Source organism: Littorina saxatilis, linkage group LG7 (assembly GCF_037325665.1).
Source record: "Littorina saxatilis isolate snail1 linkage group LG7, US_GU_Lsax_2.0, whole genome shotgun sequence".
Classification (NCBI taxonomy): Eukaryota; Metazoa; Mollusca; class Gastropoda; order Littorinimorpha; family Littorinidae; genus Littorina; species Littorina saxatilis.
The window spans coordinates 35,687,239-35,704,738 of record NC_090251.1 but is presented as its reverse complement, the minus strand read 5'-3'; the positions used below and the strand labels follow the sequence as shown (position 1 = coordinate 35,704,738).

At 43.5% G+C, this 17,500-nt stretch overlaps 1 protein-coding gene across 1 annotated transcript in view; it reads right to left on the bottom strand.

Annotated features, from left to right (window-relative positions):
* The window catches only part of LOC138970184 (xanthine dehydrogenase/oxidase-like), a gene marked incomplete at its 5' end in the record, with an annotated part of 29,459 nt that extends 16,804 nt beyond the window's left edge, over positions 1-12,655 (bottom strand). The window contains 15 exon segments of the mRNA XM_070342678.1: positions 687-809; positions 1,182-1,340; positions 3,192-3,292; positions 3,654-3,720; positions 5,850-5,960; positions 6,445-6,593; positions 7,111-7,213; positions 7,907-8,056; positions 8,551-8,630; positions 9,222-9,447; positions 9,890-9,972; positions 10,447-10,523; positions 11,052-11,212; positions 11,709-11,878; positions 12,530-12,655. Of these exon segments, the coding sequence (XP_070198779.1) occupies positions 687-809; positions 1,182-1,340; positions 3,192-3,292; positions 3,654-3,720; positions 5,850-5,960; positions 6,445-6,593; positions 7,111-7,213; positions 7,907-8,056; positions 8,551-8,630; positions 9,222-9,447; positions 9,890-9,972; positions 10,447-10,523; positions 11,052-11,212; positions 11,709-11,878; positions 12,530-12,655 (1,886 nt within the window).
* Between the last annotated feature and the right edge of the window lie 4,845 nt (positions 12,656-17,500).

Here is a 17,500-nt window from a genome sequence, read left to right as displayed (position 1 = left end):
TTTGATGACGTCATATCCGGCTTTTCGTGAAAGTTGAGGCGGCACTGTCACGCCCTCATTTTTCAACCAAATTGGTTGAAATTTTGGTCAAGTAATCTTCGACAAAGCCCGGACTTCGGTATTGCATTTCAGCTTGGTGGCTTAAAAATTAATTAATGACTTTGGTCATTAAAAATCTGAAAATTGTAAAAAAAAATAAAAATTTATAAAACGATCCAAGTTTACGTTTATCTTATTCTCCATTATTTGCTGATTCCAAAAACATATAAATATGTTATATTCGGATTAAAAACAAGCTCTGAAAATTAAATATATAAAAATTATTATCAAAATTAAATTGTCCAAATCAATTTAAAAACACTTTCATCTTATTCCTTGTCGGTTCCTGATTCCAAAAACATATAGATATGATATGTTTGGATTAAAAACACGCTCAGAAAGTTAAAACAAAGAGAGGTACAGAAAAGCGTGCTATCCTTCTTAGCGCAACTACTACCCCGCTCTTCTTGTCAATTTCACTGCCTATGCCGTGAGCGGTGGACTACGAGTATACGGTCTTGCTGCGTTGCATTGCGTTCAGTTTCATTCTGTGAGTTCGACAGCTACTTGACTAAATATTGTATTTTCGCCTTACGCGACTTGTTTCATTATCCTGTTACTGTTATTGGCATCGTCACTGACTTTACCAGAGCTGCAGAGGGGTCCATGGAGGCCAACTTGGCGTTGCCTTTGGTACTGATGACAAATGTGGCGTACAGTTCTGTCTGCTCCAAAGGTAGATCGTCTACATACCTGGCTTCTCCACAAACCTGCATGTACAAACAAGCAGACAAATATGCACGAACAGACAGACAAACAGATGAACACACACTTCTGCACGCACGCTCGCACGCAATGACGCACGCACGCACGTAAGCACACACGCACATACGCACATACGCACAAACGCAAGCACGTAAGAAAGCATGCACGAAGCTGGAAGGTATGAAGAATGTTTAAAACTAACAGGTCACTCTATACTTTCTAGAGCGACGTCTCTTTGCTTTGACGTCAAAGATTGCACTTCCTGTCTTGATTTGTGTCCCAAAAAAATAAAAATACAAATACCGTATGGTGTCAACGTCGGGAAGTATGGAGACTGCTACGGATGGCAAATGAACCAAATAATGATCCAAACTTACCTGGTACGCGGCGTCCAGTTTTGTCATTGGTTGGTTAAGAGGCCATTCCTCCTTTCTGGAATCAAACGTCTGAACTGCAGACGACACTGGCCTGTACAGTCCGGTGCCTCCGCTCTGGTACCGCTTCTGGCACTTGTCAGCGCATGTGTTCAGCACAAACTGCACGTGCAGAAAATATAGAAACACAGATAGACAAACAGACAGACAGACCCGGCCACGCGCAAGGATGCACGCACGCAAGCGATTTACACATTCGCATACAAACGTAGACACAAGCGCGCACACACGCAGAAACGCACGCAGGCACGCAGGCACGCAGACACGCACGCATGAATACACACACACACACACACACACACAAACAACAGGGCCGGACTAGGCTAAGAGGAGGGGGGGGGGGTTGCCAGTGGTGGTCCAGGGGGATGTTCCCCTTGGCGGGGTCAAGGGGCATTGCCCCTTGTGAGGGTAGCCCCCTGAAACTGATGGGTAGGTCATATTCTGAGATAGGAAAATGGTCGCTCCTTGCATGAAACGGCTAGGGGGGGGGGGGGGGTGCGCAACCCCCATATCCGCCCCGGTAGTCCGGCCCTGAACAAACACAAGCTTCCAGTCATGCTGGTAGGCAACCGTCGACAGTCACTGGCACATTCAAATTCGAAATAACCCTTATTACGTTGACTGGGACTCGGTCACATGCACCATTGGATGATCACAAGACACAGGTTGTATAAAGAAATACGTACATTACATATACTGTGTAGGTTTTCGACAGATCCTTGAGCTTGTACACAATTACAACCAAATAATTGTTCCACAAAGTAGTATTTCAACAAAAGGGTTATGTTTCCCTTCATCTTGTTACCCCCTTTTGGTTTTGTGATGCGTTTGCTTTTGTTTTCGTTTGTATTTCTAGTCCCGATGAAGCCTTTTTAGGCAAACATTTGACTTTGTCTTTGTCTGTTCTGTCCTTGTGTTGGTGAGTTCCGATTTCTTTTGTTTGACAAACAAGTATTGACATTATAAGATGTTTGGTGGCTTGTTGACAGACCAGCTTTTTTGTTGGTCCAAGGGGACCATATCGTCTTTTGTTTCATCTTTATCGACCAAGGCCGACAAAAGGCGATATGCTCCCCGAGGACCAACAACAAAATGCTTTTTACGAAGGGCCATATCAGGGCGGTGCTGCTCTGACATATAACGTGCGCCACACACAAGACATAAGTCGCAGCACAGGCGTCATGTCTCACCCAGTCACATTATTCTGACACCGGACACCAGTCCTAGCACTAACCCCATAATGCCAGACGCCAGGCGGAGCAGCCACTAGATTGCCAATTTTAAAGTCTGAGGTATGACCCGGCCGGGGTTCGAACCCACGACCTCCCGATCACGGGGCGGACGCCTTACCACTAGGCCAACCGTGCCGGTAACAAAATGCTGGTCTGACAACAAGCCACCAAACATCGTTTTTGTCATCATTTTGGTTGTGCAACAAAATGCACAATAACCCACAGGGAGACGCATTTTTAGAATCCAACTCCGGGCCACAAAGCATCGTCACAGTAGCACGAGATAACACGTCAAACTTGTCAACCGTAGCTTGTTGACGCTTTTCTTCCAGTCTGAAAATGTACAGAGCTGCGATCATACCTGTGAGTTCAGTAAGTGTTGAGCATATTTCTTTTCTTTTACGTGTTTATGACTTTTCGTTGTGGATTTTGCGATTTAATACAGAGATAAGTTGCAAATTGACCATGAGTCGCCGCGGTAATTATCATTGATTTGGTCTTTGAGAGTGAATGCTTACAATCGTTGTCCTCGGAAACACAAATCCAAAGCCGCGATGGTTCCACACATCAAACAATCAGCCTGATTGGCTTTTACTTTGACAATCCACGTTTCACCTGAAAGCTCAAACCCATTCACCACCTCGAGTTATTGCATGGGGAACATTAGATTTATTTCCCAGGTGTTTGTGAATGAAAACTCGTGAAAATGATGACAATTTACCTTGTAGAAGAGGGAACAGGCCAGGTTTTGTCTGTATTCAGGGCTTGCTAGAATTGGTTCACTGGACGGTTTCATTTCCTGACCAAGGGTGGTCAGTGCCTCTGAAAAACATTACACGTAAAATAAGTCGGCAGACAATAGACAAAGAAGTTATATCAGTAGTTCCAACCCTTGTCTTTAAGGTAAATTTAGCAAAGCATAATGTCTCCATTAATATCCTGACAATAACAAAATGCAGATACCAGTCCTCCATTTATCTTTTTCGAACATCAATGAAAAACATAAAAAAAAACAAGGTGTAACCAAAACAGAAAATGGTCTCCAGGGGAGGCAACCCTCTTGCTGAAATGTTAAGAGCAATTAACAGCGGTTGTTTCCCTTGTCATAGAATTGTCATGTCAGTCAGGTAAACAAGAACAGCGGATGCTTCTTGTACAAGATAACAATGAAAACTGCTATTACCTTGCAAAATGGCAGGATCTCCGAGTTGTTTGCCGGTGAGAAAATCCTCCGTCGTTGTTGCGTGGTTCTACACAAGGAAATCAATAGTAAGACTACCCCGTGTAACACGCATCTTTCGACGAAGTCATACACATATATAACGTACACGTGTGTAGTCATGACCTAACACTGACTTCTACTGACTAAAGTTAGATATACATGTATTTAGCAGCATTTTGTTTTTTAACCTAAAACAAATGAAATCTAGAAATACGTTTTTAGCAATTTTTCTACCGATGTTTGTTCAATGTGGGCACATAATACACTACTCAAAAGAATTCAAGAGCCACTCAGTTGGTCATTCACCATTCAAAGCAATTAAGACAAAGAACAGAAAACACATTTCAGAAGTTTAATTTATTCACTTGTTGTTCGATCGGATACAATTTCATTAAACCAACACTAATTATTCATCGAGAAAATTGAATTTGAATGGACATACCCCCATTTTCAAATTTCAGAACAGAGAGCAATTTTTCTATTCATCGAGAAAATTGAATTTGAATGGACATACCCCCATTTTCAAATTTCAGAACAGAGAGCAATTGGAATCACAAGAGTCAATAACGAGTGTGACCTCCATTGGCATTGATGCAGTCGAGGCAACGCTGATGCATGGACCTGACCAATGTCTGAAGAGTGTTCTGAGGGATCGCCTGCCACTCCTGCTGCAGAGTGTGGAACAGGACGTTGAGGTTTGGTGGAGGAGGAGGATTCGCTCGAATCAGTCGCCCCAGGACATCCCAAAGGTGCTCGATTGGGTTCAGATCGGGCGAACGGGAGGGCCAGTCCATCCTGATAACTTGCTGCTGCTGCAGAAAGTTATTGACGACCCGAACTCTATGCGCAGGCGCGTTGTCGTCTTGCAGTGTGGCACCTGGTCCGATGGCCTGAAGGACTGGTATGGCTATGGGACGCAGAATGTCATCCCTGTACGCGATGCCAGTCAGGTTGCCTTGGACACGGTGTAGGGGTGTCCTGTGGTGAAGCCTGAATCCACCCCACACCATCAGGGAGCCGCCACATGTCTGTCGTGCTCCAGAACGGAAGCGCTCTCTATGACGTCTCCAAACGCGAATTCGGCCGTCGTTAAAGGACAGCGTGTAGCGAGACTCGTCGGAGAAGAGCACCCTGGACCACTGCTGCCTTGTCCAGGCCAGATGACGCCGGGTCCAGGCCAGACGAGCTGCACGATGAGCCCTAGTGAGTGGAGGTCGTACCGCTCGCCGCCTTGATCGCATGTTCACCTCTTGCAGACGGTTGCGAACAGTTTGGTCACTGACCAGGATGTTGGTGGCTGTTCGCAGTTGCCCCCTGAGCGTGTTTGCAGTGGCGGTTCTGTTACGCAGGGCTGACACGATGACGTAGCGGTCTTCTCTCCTGGCCGTCATTCGTGGGCGCCCAGCCCTCCTTGGTTCTTGCACACTTCCGGTGTTGTTGAAGCGGTCTCTCAGCCTCTGTATGACAAAATGTGTCACTTGCAGTCGCCTGCCAACTTCCCGCAATGCTACGCCTTCCTGGAGCCAGGCCACGGCCATCCCTCTGTCAGCATCACTCAGTCGGCGTCTTGGGGGCATGGTTAAAAATGCTCAAGAAACGTGGCGTTAAATACCCGTTGGTCTGCAAAACTGGTTGACGTCTGCTCACAAAAGCTACGGCTTGCACGTGCATTGCAGTTTTCAGTCTGCGCAGGTGTGCTGCGTCAGCTGGACGCGTTTGAAAAGTTGGCATTTTCACGTAAATTTTGCGTTTCTTTTGTGGCCCCGTGTAGCACTTTGAATAAACGCTCATCTGAACCCTTTTCAAAAACACGTTGTCTTGAACATTGCGTAACACTGTTTGTTGCTTATTTGGCAAAAAAACCCATTTTGTTCAGTCTGCACTTTATTTTTCAAACCATGTCAAAAATGACACTGGCCCTTGAATTCTTTTGAGTAGTGTATATGCGACTTACTTCCTAGTTATTCAGTAACAGGTGCAAAACGACTTTTCTCCAGAAAGCTCGTCACTGTGTGTCTTATTCGTGCAAACTTGCTGTGTCACTTGAGACAGTGTCAAAGTCAAAATAAAGTCAAATTCAAAGTAAATTACTGTACTTCACTAACCCCCTTGAACTCTCCCCCCTCCCACCATACTTTGTTATTCAAGGGAGATTACCGTAGTTGCGTTGATGCCTTGGAAGACTATGGAAGGCTTGACCTTGACCCGGAAGTTGTCGTTCTTGTCCAGCTGAAAGTTGAATCCTGCCACCACGTATCCATGCGACAGCTGTGGAAAAACAAAACAAAAACCTACGTCAAACACAGATTTTTGTTTTCTCATTTTGTTTTGGTATATTTTATAATAGTTGTGATTGTTTTGTCTGTTGACGCATGCTGCAGTCAACAACGATGTTATTGTTTGTGTGTGTGAGGTTTATTGATAAATCGATGGTCTTTTGTAAGGGGCAATTGTCTTTGGCATCATCAGTGATAATTCACAAGGAATGTCAGGATACTTTCATCTGTTCTTCTTCTTTTTCTTCTGATTAGAAAGTTGTAGAATTATTTGAATTGTTAGGAAAGGTGTCAGACAGGTTGATTTGAACGTTAGCCGAATCCTCTCCAATCCGAGTCAAAAGGTACAGCATTCTGTTCATTTTGAGTCGAAGCATTTGAAAATGTCCGTCAATATAATGTTTGTTTTGTTCATTCTTTTGTTTGTGTTTTTCCCCGTTTTAAATGTGATGTTCGACGATTGTCTGTAGCTCTACCTGCAGCCGCTGAGCGACACGAAATGTCCGGATGTAGACGTCATCAGTGCTGAAGGTTGGCAAGATGGCAGACACAACGACCTTGCCCTTCAAGTCGGTGGTCAGGAAATCTGTCAAGTTCACGCTGCTCTCCTTTCCCTCTCCGTCCACTTGAAAGAAACGTAAGGCATTGTTCTTGCAACAGAGATTAAAATTAAGGCACGCCCATTCTCGTGAAAACAGTTTGGCTGACCGTCTTAGATTTGGCAAGGCTTTTATATGGGACAAGACCATCCCTCCACTTGATCACATACCAAAGATGAATATCCTTACTCCCTGTGCTCAGTTGGAATATTTTTGCACAATTAATTTTGTAAATGCAACAACGGGCTTTTAAGAAACTATTTCATGAAACAATTTCAAATCACCATGGGGCAATTTAATCATACCGCAACTGACCGAATACTTGGTTTCCATCCCAAGAGCACGCACTGTTTAAAGCAATTAAACCCATAAAACGAGTCCCAGAAATGCTTTCTTTTAAAGACAAGAGTGGAGATATTTCTGACGTGTCAGTCCCTTAAAATGTACTCAGGTTGCATGCATTCATAGAAAATCAACTGTTGGTTGTAAAGAAATAGCTCTATCTATGGTGTTATCAACGCCCCAAGTAAACTTAGCATGTACCTATGTTCAGCTGAGCTCCCACAGTTTCAAAGAGAGTGAAGACATCGGAGACGAAGTCAGGATGCGTGTGTTTTAGCATCAAGTTGCCCGCCCAGCATGCTAGCTGCAACATTATAAGAAGATTATTGCAGCCAGATTAGGGTGTGTGACCATTTTGACCGCCGTACATTTTGACCCCCCCCCCCCCCTCCCTCGACTGACTGGACTTGTGGTAGAAACGGGATGTTACACTGGTTTACTGTCCACAACTCGCCATCGTTAGTGCAAATAGTAAAATGTCAGTTGTGGCCATTTCTTGTTCATGGAGTACCCGATTCACTTTGAGCTGTCTCAATTCTTTTGATATGAGGGATGAAAAAGTGTTTCTTTTTTTATTGAAGGGGATGTCATGTAAACGGACAAACGAGAGTCCTTCAGAAGCTCACTTTTCGACAAAGTTGTTGTTAAGATGGTTAAAACAAATTGAAGAAGCCATACCCCGCCCAACCACCCCCAAAAACAAACAAACAAAAAAACTAAAAAAAACTGACAAGCTATCGTTCTTTTAAGTAGCTCCTTTTTGACAGTTTTGACAGTTTAAAGTTGTTAGCAAATGGTAACAAAGAAATCAAAGGAGCCCCCTCCCGGAATAAAAGAAAAATCTTATTTTTGACACGTTTGACAGTTTGAAGTTGATGGCAAGATTGAGGAAGCAAAATCAAATGAGCTAATTAACCCCCATCCCCCACCCCACCCCTCAAACAGAAAAAAACAAGCAACAAAAACCCAAACAAGCACAACATCTTGAAGATCTCACGTTTCTGACAGAGTTGCTGGCGACTTGCTTCACGTGCCGAGCAAAGTCAGGAAAGTAGGTCACGGTGGAAGGGTCGCTCGCATGTCGCTCAAACATCTCCCTCAGGTTCGTCAGGCTCAGGTTTGCTCCCACAACCACGCTTGGGCTTGTCTAGATGGACATGTATAACGTAAGCTATAAGGAGATGTGAACTTCTCTCCTCCGCCCCCAACAACATAAAAACAGAAAAGAAGAAATAATGAAAATAACGCTTTATTTTCTAAACATCGATGCGTAAATAACGTAGGCACTTGAATTGGGAATTCTGAACAAAAACAAACAGAAAAACAACAACAAAAAACAAAAGCGATTTAAAAACAAAACAAAAAAGATTTGATTTTGTTATTGGCTACAAATTACATTTGTACTGCCAGATTGAATGATAAGATCCCGAGCATGTTTATTTGTACGGTATTAAGCGCCAAAGATTTCAAGTCGAAAAATACAATGCATACATTCACAATGTCCCCAACAAATGTTATAGTGATTGGAAATTATACCTACCCTTTTTAAATATTAATTAGGTTTTGTAAGAAATAATTATGTTTGATAATGACGGTCATTTGTTAGTGCAACCTCAGTATCAGATACTATCACTAACTTACTTCCATGCGGTAGAAGTCTTGGACGCCCCTAATGTCGATGAGAATGTCATACATCCACGGTCCTAGTTCCTTGTAGACACCTGAATTCAAACACATTTCTGTAAGCAACGTATAGACTCAGTTAATAACCGGTGTATGTGCATCTCTTATTCGTACACCTGTTAAGAACAGTGTAAATAAATCAACCTAAACAAATCTCAACACGGAAAAGACGAATGAAAACAACGGAAAGCAAAACGAAAAGAGTAAACAATCCGAACATGGATCAGGTTTTGTAATTTCTGTGAAATGGATTTATCTTCTTAACATATAAAACATGTGCATTGTTGAAATATAAACCCCAAACCAATACAGAGGCCAGGCAGAAATCAAAGCTCCATCAATATCATTAAAACCTTTGGTGGCACAAGAAGCACGTATACCGACACACAGGAACACTTCTGGACAAACAGGGTCGAATACAAACAAGCACAGAGATAATCAAGTAGAATTCGGTAAATGAAGACAGACAAGGCCGCACATAAACATGAACACAATCTGACAGACTGTGTCACAAGTACACAGACATGATCACAGAGACACGAACACATTTTCTTCTTCTTCAGCATAGACACAGACAATCAAAGAAAATCAGTTATGATGAGAAAAGCAACAACGATAGATATGCTCACCGTATCCGGTGTTTCCAAACACCAGACGATAGTTAGCTCCACCGTACTGTTTGAGGAGAGCGCACAGGGCCTGTAGGGTTGTGGGTTTAAGCCACTGAGCCCGCTCGCCAACAATGTGCAGAGGCACGGAACCACTAGGCCCAGTGTTGGCATCATCCTTGGTCTTTGGCCTGCATCTTCTCCTGCACGGCTTGTTGGTGGTCTTGCACACTTTGGGGTTCAAATCCTGCGAAAGGAAGACAGACGTGTTGTGACAAGAGAAGCGAGGCCGATCTGTTTTTAAACTTGGATGTTTTGAACTAAATGTCAGCGTGCATGGCGGTATTTTCTTGTGAGATTGGGGGAGTCTTGAACTAATTAGTGTCTGAGGTCTGCTACTTTTTTTGATCACGAAATATGTTAATTATTTAATGAGAAAAAAGAAAATAATAATAACACACACAAAAAAAACAACAACAACAGCAACAACAACAACAACAACAACAACAACAACAACAACAACAATCGCTCGAGACTTTCATGGAACTCAAGATGGCCAAAATACACAGAATTTGTCTAGTCCATCTTCAGCGTACCATTCTCCTTATTAATCCATTAAACTGGTTCACCGATTACTCCATTCAAGCGAAACACAAGGACATCACGTCAATTATTGATCAAACACTAACCTCGATGTCAAGCGGTCCGCCATGCTGAGATGGTATGGTGTCGACAGCAAATGACTTCATGGCATCCAGGATTGGCCGATACCCTGGGATAGATAGAAATAAGCACAATGGAAATGACACACGTGGGCAAATAATATAACAGCACGAGGAACATCATTCTGTTAAAGACATAGTCTCACTATCATTAGGTGAAAACAGAAATATGAGAAAAAACGGAGAGAAAGAAAAGGGCGTTGTCTAAATAGGAGAGAGAGAGAGAGAGAGAGAGAGAGAGAGAGAGAGAGAGAGAGAGAGAGAGAGAGAGAGAGAGAGAGAGAGAGAGAGAGAGTACCTGTGATTAAAAAAAGAAAACGATAAGCAATATGTACAACAGAGTCTGTTTCCCAAAAGCAAATCGTAACAAAAGTAATGAGTTACAGAGCGAACATCGAGAGGACAGAACCAGAGCAGTGGGTCGCTAATTGGGAATGTGAAATCCATCAACAGCCATATGATTCCACATTTCTAAGGGTTTAACCTGACTGCAGGGCCAGATGGACATCTCCACATATTCGTACCTGTACATCGACAGATAGTTGCATCAAAGTTGTCCTCGACTTGTTGTTTGGTAGGTTTGGGGTTCCTCTGTAGAAATCTAGTTCAAAAGAGGAAATCATTCAATAAAATCTCTTTAGTTATTTAGAAAATACTTTGTGTGTTTAGGAATATACATTCACAAAGATTACAGTCTTTTTTTCTTCTGTTAAGAACACGAAGGTTATCCATAAAAAGCTACCTCTGGCGTATATTGACTGAGCAAGGTCTAGCATATAATATTCCACACAGTAATGACATAACCATTAAATTGCCTACAAGCCACTTACCCATACATATTCATGACCTGCCCAGGGCTGCATAAGCCGCACTGAGAACCGCATACATATGCATGACTTGCCCAGTGCTGCAGAAGCCGCACTGACAGCTTTTGTATTCCACCAATCAAGCAATGGCACTCATCCATACATATGCATGACCTGCCCAGTGCTGCAGAAGCCGCACTGACAGCTTTTGTATTCCACCAATCAAACAATGGCACTCACCCATATATATTCATGACCTACCCAGGGCTGCAGAAGCCGCAATACGAACCGTTGTAATCCATCATTCAAACAACACCACTCACCCATACATATTCATGACCTGTCCAGGGCTACAGAAGCCGCACTGAGAACCGTTGTAATCCACCAGGCGTTGCTGCACGGGGTGTAGGCCGTCCGCAGGGTTCCCCAGTCCCTCGATAGTCGTCACCTCCCATCCGTCACACATGTACAGTTGGACCAGACACTGCACGTCCAACACAAAGCAGATTTCTTTTAGCTACTTGACTGCTACTGCATACTGCATAACATAAGACATAAAATAATGTATTGTCCAAACAATTACACATAGGATGGAAAAGTGTGGTTCATCTGCTCTTAAAACAACCAAACAACATTATGACAACAGCCCCATAACATAAAAACAATACAACATAAGTAAGAACACCCAAAGTACTCAAGACAGGCGCGTAAGCCCGCATCCGTACTATACGAACCAGATACGAGCTACTATACAAACCCAAAAAATCCACCACCAACACGACCACACTACCACCATCACAAACGAAACATGCCATACGATAAAGACACACATCTAAGAAAGTGTGCCAAGTTAACAGTGTAGACGTGCATGACACGGGTAGCACGTCGTAGAGTCGGACAGAGACCACCGCCCCTACAACGAACACCATAAACAAATACACATTAAAGACAAATAAAGAGAACAATAACAAACAGCTCACCGAGTTGACAGTGTAGACCTGCTTGGTACCGCTGACCGGCTCGTAGAGTTGCACAGAGACCAGGCACACTCCGCAGCCGCCTTCCAGGCACATCTGCTTGGTGCCAGTCGACACTTGCTGCGATCTCAGCCATTCGTTCAGCGACGTGGCGGGGTCAAACTCGTTGCCAACTGCAAAAGCAGTGAACTTAGAGTAAAGAGGACGATATACAACGAATCAAATAACCAAAGGAAAGTAAGCGCTATAAATGCATACGGCATGTGTAATGGAGTAATTTAAGCGAGAGTTATACGGAACCCATCTCCTGGCACCTAAGAGAATAACAAGCATTGAACAAGCGACTTTCATCCTCATTCATTTTTTTTCTGATATACAACGAAGTAAAGAGGTGTATGACCGGCAGACTGACCGACAAAGAGCGTGTACAGGCAGATCTACACACAGGCAGATCTGCACACAGGCAGACAGACAAGCAGGCTGACAAACAGACAGACACATACCCAGACTGAAAACAATAATTAAGTGAAAATGGTTATGTCAGTCATTCTTTTTTTTTCTCTCCAAAGGTAAGAACGTGATAAAAAAAATCGTTCAGAAATGTCGATGAAACTCGAAATCAATCGCCCAGTCGTGTGATGAAACTTAAACTCGTTTTCTGATTAAAATCTTTCAGAACTTTTCTTAAACTATATACACAATGGTTTCTGACACAATCATGTGGACATTTATTGAACCTCGAAATTGTTTTTTGACAAAAAACGCTTTGAAGTGTGATATGAGTCAGTCGAAAATCGGCCATACGAACAGCACTTAACATATACCTGTGTACTGCGCCCCATTGACAGAGAAGGTGACGGTATCAGCCGTGTCCTCCACAGCGCGGAACTTGAAGAAGTAGCCACAGTTCTGACAGCTGCCTGCGTACACTCCATTCTTCAGCTGTCCTGCTACCGGAGTGTGGCTGGTAGTCAAAGAATAGACACATTCCGAACATAACTCTCTCTATTTATCGAAAGAAACTTGCATTAATAGACGATGCTTGGAAATAACTCTGTCGGGTGTGTATGGGTTGTGAAATAGTGAATACCCTTGCTTTTACGGGGACAAACATTTCACGAGCCAATCACAAATGACGGGTGTGTCTGACACACTTGGACATGAAGCACATGTGGATTTATTGGTACCACTTCAACGCAAAGGTATATTCACTCTTCCACAAACCAAACACACCCGACAGTGTTATTTCAGAACATCGTGTATTACTGCACGTTTCTTTCGATGGCCTTGTAGTGGTAAGGCGTCCGCCCCGTGATCGGGACGTCGTGGGTTCGAGCCCCGGCCGGGTCATACCGAAGACTTTAAAATTGGCAATCTAGTGGCTGCTCCGCCTGGCGTCTGGCATTATGGGGTTAGTGCTAGGACTGGTTGGTCCGGTGTCAGAATAATGTGATTGGGTGAGACATGAAGCCTGTGCTGCGACTTCTGTCTTGTGTGTGGCGCACGTTATTTGTCAAAGCAGCACCGCCCTGACATGGCCCTTCGTGGTCGGCTGGGCGTTAAGGTGTTACGAGTGTGTTTGAGTTGCGGTTCTTGCTCATGTTTATACTCACTGAGTTACTTCCCTTGGATCTGGATCTAGATCTGGATCTGGATAACCCGCCTGGGTTGGTGGTTTGCGGGTGCGAATGCGTATACGCACGGTTCAGTGTGCTTTCGCGAAAGGGTGTGTCATATGCACGGCTAGAACTAAGATACTTCTTGATTTCAGTAAATAGTTTCATTACATGTCAACTAGTTCGTTTTTAAATGATTTTTTAGAGATCGCCAAATGGTATTGTGTGAATAACATCATTCGATCGATTGTACGCACGGCGCCGTGCTTCTAGTAGCTCAGTCCATTCCTTCTTTCCGGTATGGAAACAGACGTGTTTCTGGCGAAAGAATCGGCGTTTTCAACTCGCCATATCTTCATATTCATTCGGACTAGAACAACGAAATATAAATTTCTTGTAAAAAAAAATCCCGAGCCTTGCGACTCTGGTAGTCATTTTCTTACGCGAAGCGGCCTTTGGTAGGTACGACAGTTTTAGTCACCCAAGTATATATCTAAAACGCACGTGGACGAGTTTTCAATGGCGTATTTGAAGTCTGTGAATGTTGTGATTACAAATCATTTCGGGGCACCCCTCAGTCTATACGTACAGACAAACAAATTGCATGGAACGAAATTTGAGAGGCTGGACTGTAAGTTGTTGTTTTGACTTCTACAAATCTCGCAGGTCTTTTATGCAAAACAGACTCAAAATTGCATTTTTCACGCAAGTGTAGATGACGAGACTATCGAAGGAATGGAATACACTTGCCTACAGATATAATAGACAGATACTTATATCTATGACTTACCCTAGCCCATATGTTAGAATAAAGAACATACTTTGCTCTTTTGAATGATGTATGATTTGGCACTGTACACAGGATTTTAGACCTGCCCCCGAAGTGATTTTTCCATAAACCCGTCAAAAAGCTCACTCTGTTTTGGCCGTAAAAAGCGCCCAAATGAAGTCAATTTCTAACCTGTGTCGTGTGTTCGAAGGAGTACATCTCAGCGATGCCATTGCCTTGCAACCTCAAAGAAATATATTTTAATAACCCGCTAAATGAACGTTTTTTTAGTGTGAAATAAAAGCCGGAGATTTGCTTCATTTCTTTGCTGCGACACAAAACCAAAACCAACCATAGATCTGCGGTGACATTATGAGTTCGTTGTCGACATTGCAGTGAAGTTGCGTGGATCTTCGACGATTCCCGTTCGGTTTAATGTGGATAGAGCTTTGATTGAATGTAACTGCTTTGAAAAGTTACAACATGAGTCCTTGGGATCGATGTTTTTCGGTAAACTTCTTCGTATCCTTGACTTTACTTTTGACTTGAACAGATCCAGATCGGCTGGGGCTGTTAATCACCTACACAGATCTATATGAAGTTGACTCGACACGGCGAACCGCCGAATCCGTGCCCTCTCGTCGGTCCTACCCCCAAATCCCTTACCAGCCTCAGACCCCACCTCACCATTCTAACCTCACTGGCGCACTATGTGTGATTATCCCTTCCTCATGTGTGTGTGTGTGTGTGTGTGTGTTGTTTGTTGTGTGAGTGCGTGCCGGCGGGCGGGCGTGTGTGTGCCCGTGTGTCTTTGTGTCTGTGCATGTCGTCTTGAGTGCGAGAAAGCGAAGTTTTGAGAAATAGTGACAGATAAATAGTTTAAGAAAGGAATCTACTAAGTGAGAGTGGGTGTCCATTACGGCATTGCGAAGCTTTGTTTGTCTGTTTGTTTATGTGTTCGCCGTGTGTGTGTGTGTATGTGTGTCACAGTTAATATGTGTCCATTTGGTGCGTTTGGCTTCATAGTTCCTTCATACGAGTAACTTTGTTAACAGTTCATTATTCGGACACAGATTAACAAGTTATAGAATGTTCGTGTAGAACAGACACTTAGCCACAAAAAACACCTGGTTTTGAAATGAATTATTACCTCGATTCCGTTCAAAGGAGCTTTCCCCAAACACCTTTTTAACAATATCCAATTGATCTATGAAGATATGGGTCCATGCGACCCCGAGGCAGAGGATGCCTGTTTGCGGACAGGGGGAAATTGAGAAGGGGGGGAGGACCGATACTATAAACCCCAACCTGTGTACACATTGCAAACAGGAACCTGTGCACAAAATGTGTAATGTATCTCACGACAGATTATTTTTTCGGGGAGGGGGCGCATTCTTATGATTAGCCTAAGTCGCTTCGCGTCCTCAATTTAGACTTTTGAATTCAAAGTACACCCCTTTTACAAAGTAACTGATTCACCCATGTGTGTCGTGTGTATGTGCGTGTGTCTGTGTGCTTGTCTGTGTGTTTGTGTGATTGTAGTGCGATTCAGAGACACCTACTGGACAGATCTTCATGAAACTCTGTCTCCAGTTGGAAATGTCCTCCCTGTTGTGGATGGTAGGAGCGGGGTTTTGGACAAGGGGGACATTTCCAACTTGAGACGAAGTTTGAGGTAACGTGATGCATTATAACTGAAATACACAATTAGTAGTGCCCCAATATGCAAGTGTGTTCGTATCATCAACTGATAAAAAGTGTGTCCGTAGATTTGGGTTACGCGTCGCAGTGTTAGCTGTGTACGACCTCCCACAGTCCAATGCCGCGAATTGTTGTTACAGCCCCTGACTTTTTTATGTACGGAATCCGGTAGTCTTTTTGTTGTTGTTAAATAATTATATTGCCAAACGTTATGACATTTTGGGATAATTGAACGAGTTTCAATACACATTTGCTGAGCACCTGTGTGCTAAAAGGAAATGTCGTTTGTTTTTATCAAAACTCAAAACTAATTTTCAATGTTTATTCGTGCAAACCGTCACACAAACATGCGTGCCTCTATGAGTATGCGTGTGGCTGCTTTCGTAGTTCAGGCTAGATTACAAGTCAGCTGTGTTAGGGTGCAAGCCTTTTGATAATTTACCCCACACCAAATCCCCCCCCCCACCCCCACACACCCCGATACCTGTCAAATTCCCTCAAAATGCAAGAACAATTCCGTTACCTTAGATCATCAACAGAAAATAATCCTCCGGATCCTAAAGATCAGGACGAAAACATAGCGAAACACTTTAGATATCAGATACCGACTTTATGTAATGCGCTTCAAAATCATATTTGAGAGAGAGAAAGAGAGAGAGAGAGAGAGAGAGAGAGAGAGAGAGAGAGAGAGAGAGAGAGAGAGAGAGAGAGAGAGAGAGAGAGTATGCATGTATTCCAATTGTAAATAGTCAGAAATATAGTTATTGACTGTGTACTTATTCTTATCGCTATGAGGGGTTGGTTTGCTTGTGTGTGTGTGTGTGTGTGTGTGTGTGTGTGTGTGTGTGTGTGTGTGTGTGTGTGTGTTTGTGATTACTGGGGTGGGCGGGTGGTGGAGGGGGGGGGGTGGTATTGGATCTGGGGGAGGGAAGGGGGGGGGGGGGGGGGGTTGGCAGGGCCTTTATCGGTGCACTAAAGGCACCAAGTGTTTGGGTGTATGTGTTTGTATTGCGATTCAGAGAAAACTACTATACAGATTTTTATGAAACTCTGCACACAGTACCCACACTTCTCCCTACCGCCTGACCTACTGGGCTCCCAAATGAATGTTTTTATCAATTTTTGTCAGTCAAGATATGGGGGTGGGGGTGGTGCGAGTATAATTGTGGAGTAAGCAATAAGAAAACACCTTATGGTTTTCTTAGGTATTGCAACGGTATATAGTGAAGTTAGCTGTGTTCAAATTTGTTTATGATCTGTCGAGCCAATTTTGTGTTACAACGTTTTTGAGTGATAATTGTATGTGTACGCTCTCGCCAATCCTGGATAATTTTCGGCATGCACATTGATAAGTACCGTATTATAATAAAGTGATACTCTCCATTCTTTTATCTACACAAAGTGATGTTTTATTTATCTTTTCTAAAGATAAAAATGTCAGTTAGGATGACGTTACGAATTACAGTGTTTTCTGTAAGGTCATATGTGTCCACCCGGTACCCCCCAAAACTGACAAAACTCTTATAAAAAAAAAAATGAATAAGAAAACAAAGTTTTTTGTCTGTCTGCAGTTGTGGACATATAGCTTAGAGAAACATGTGCTCAAAATGTGTAATGGATTTCACGTGCGACTTTTTGTTCTTTCTTGTGTTGAGGTGGGGGGGGGGGGGGGGGGGGGGGGGGGGGGGGGGGGGGGGGGGGGGGGGGGG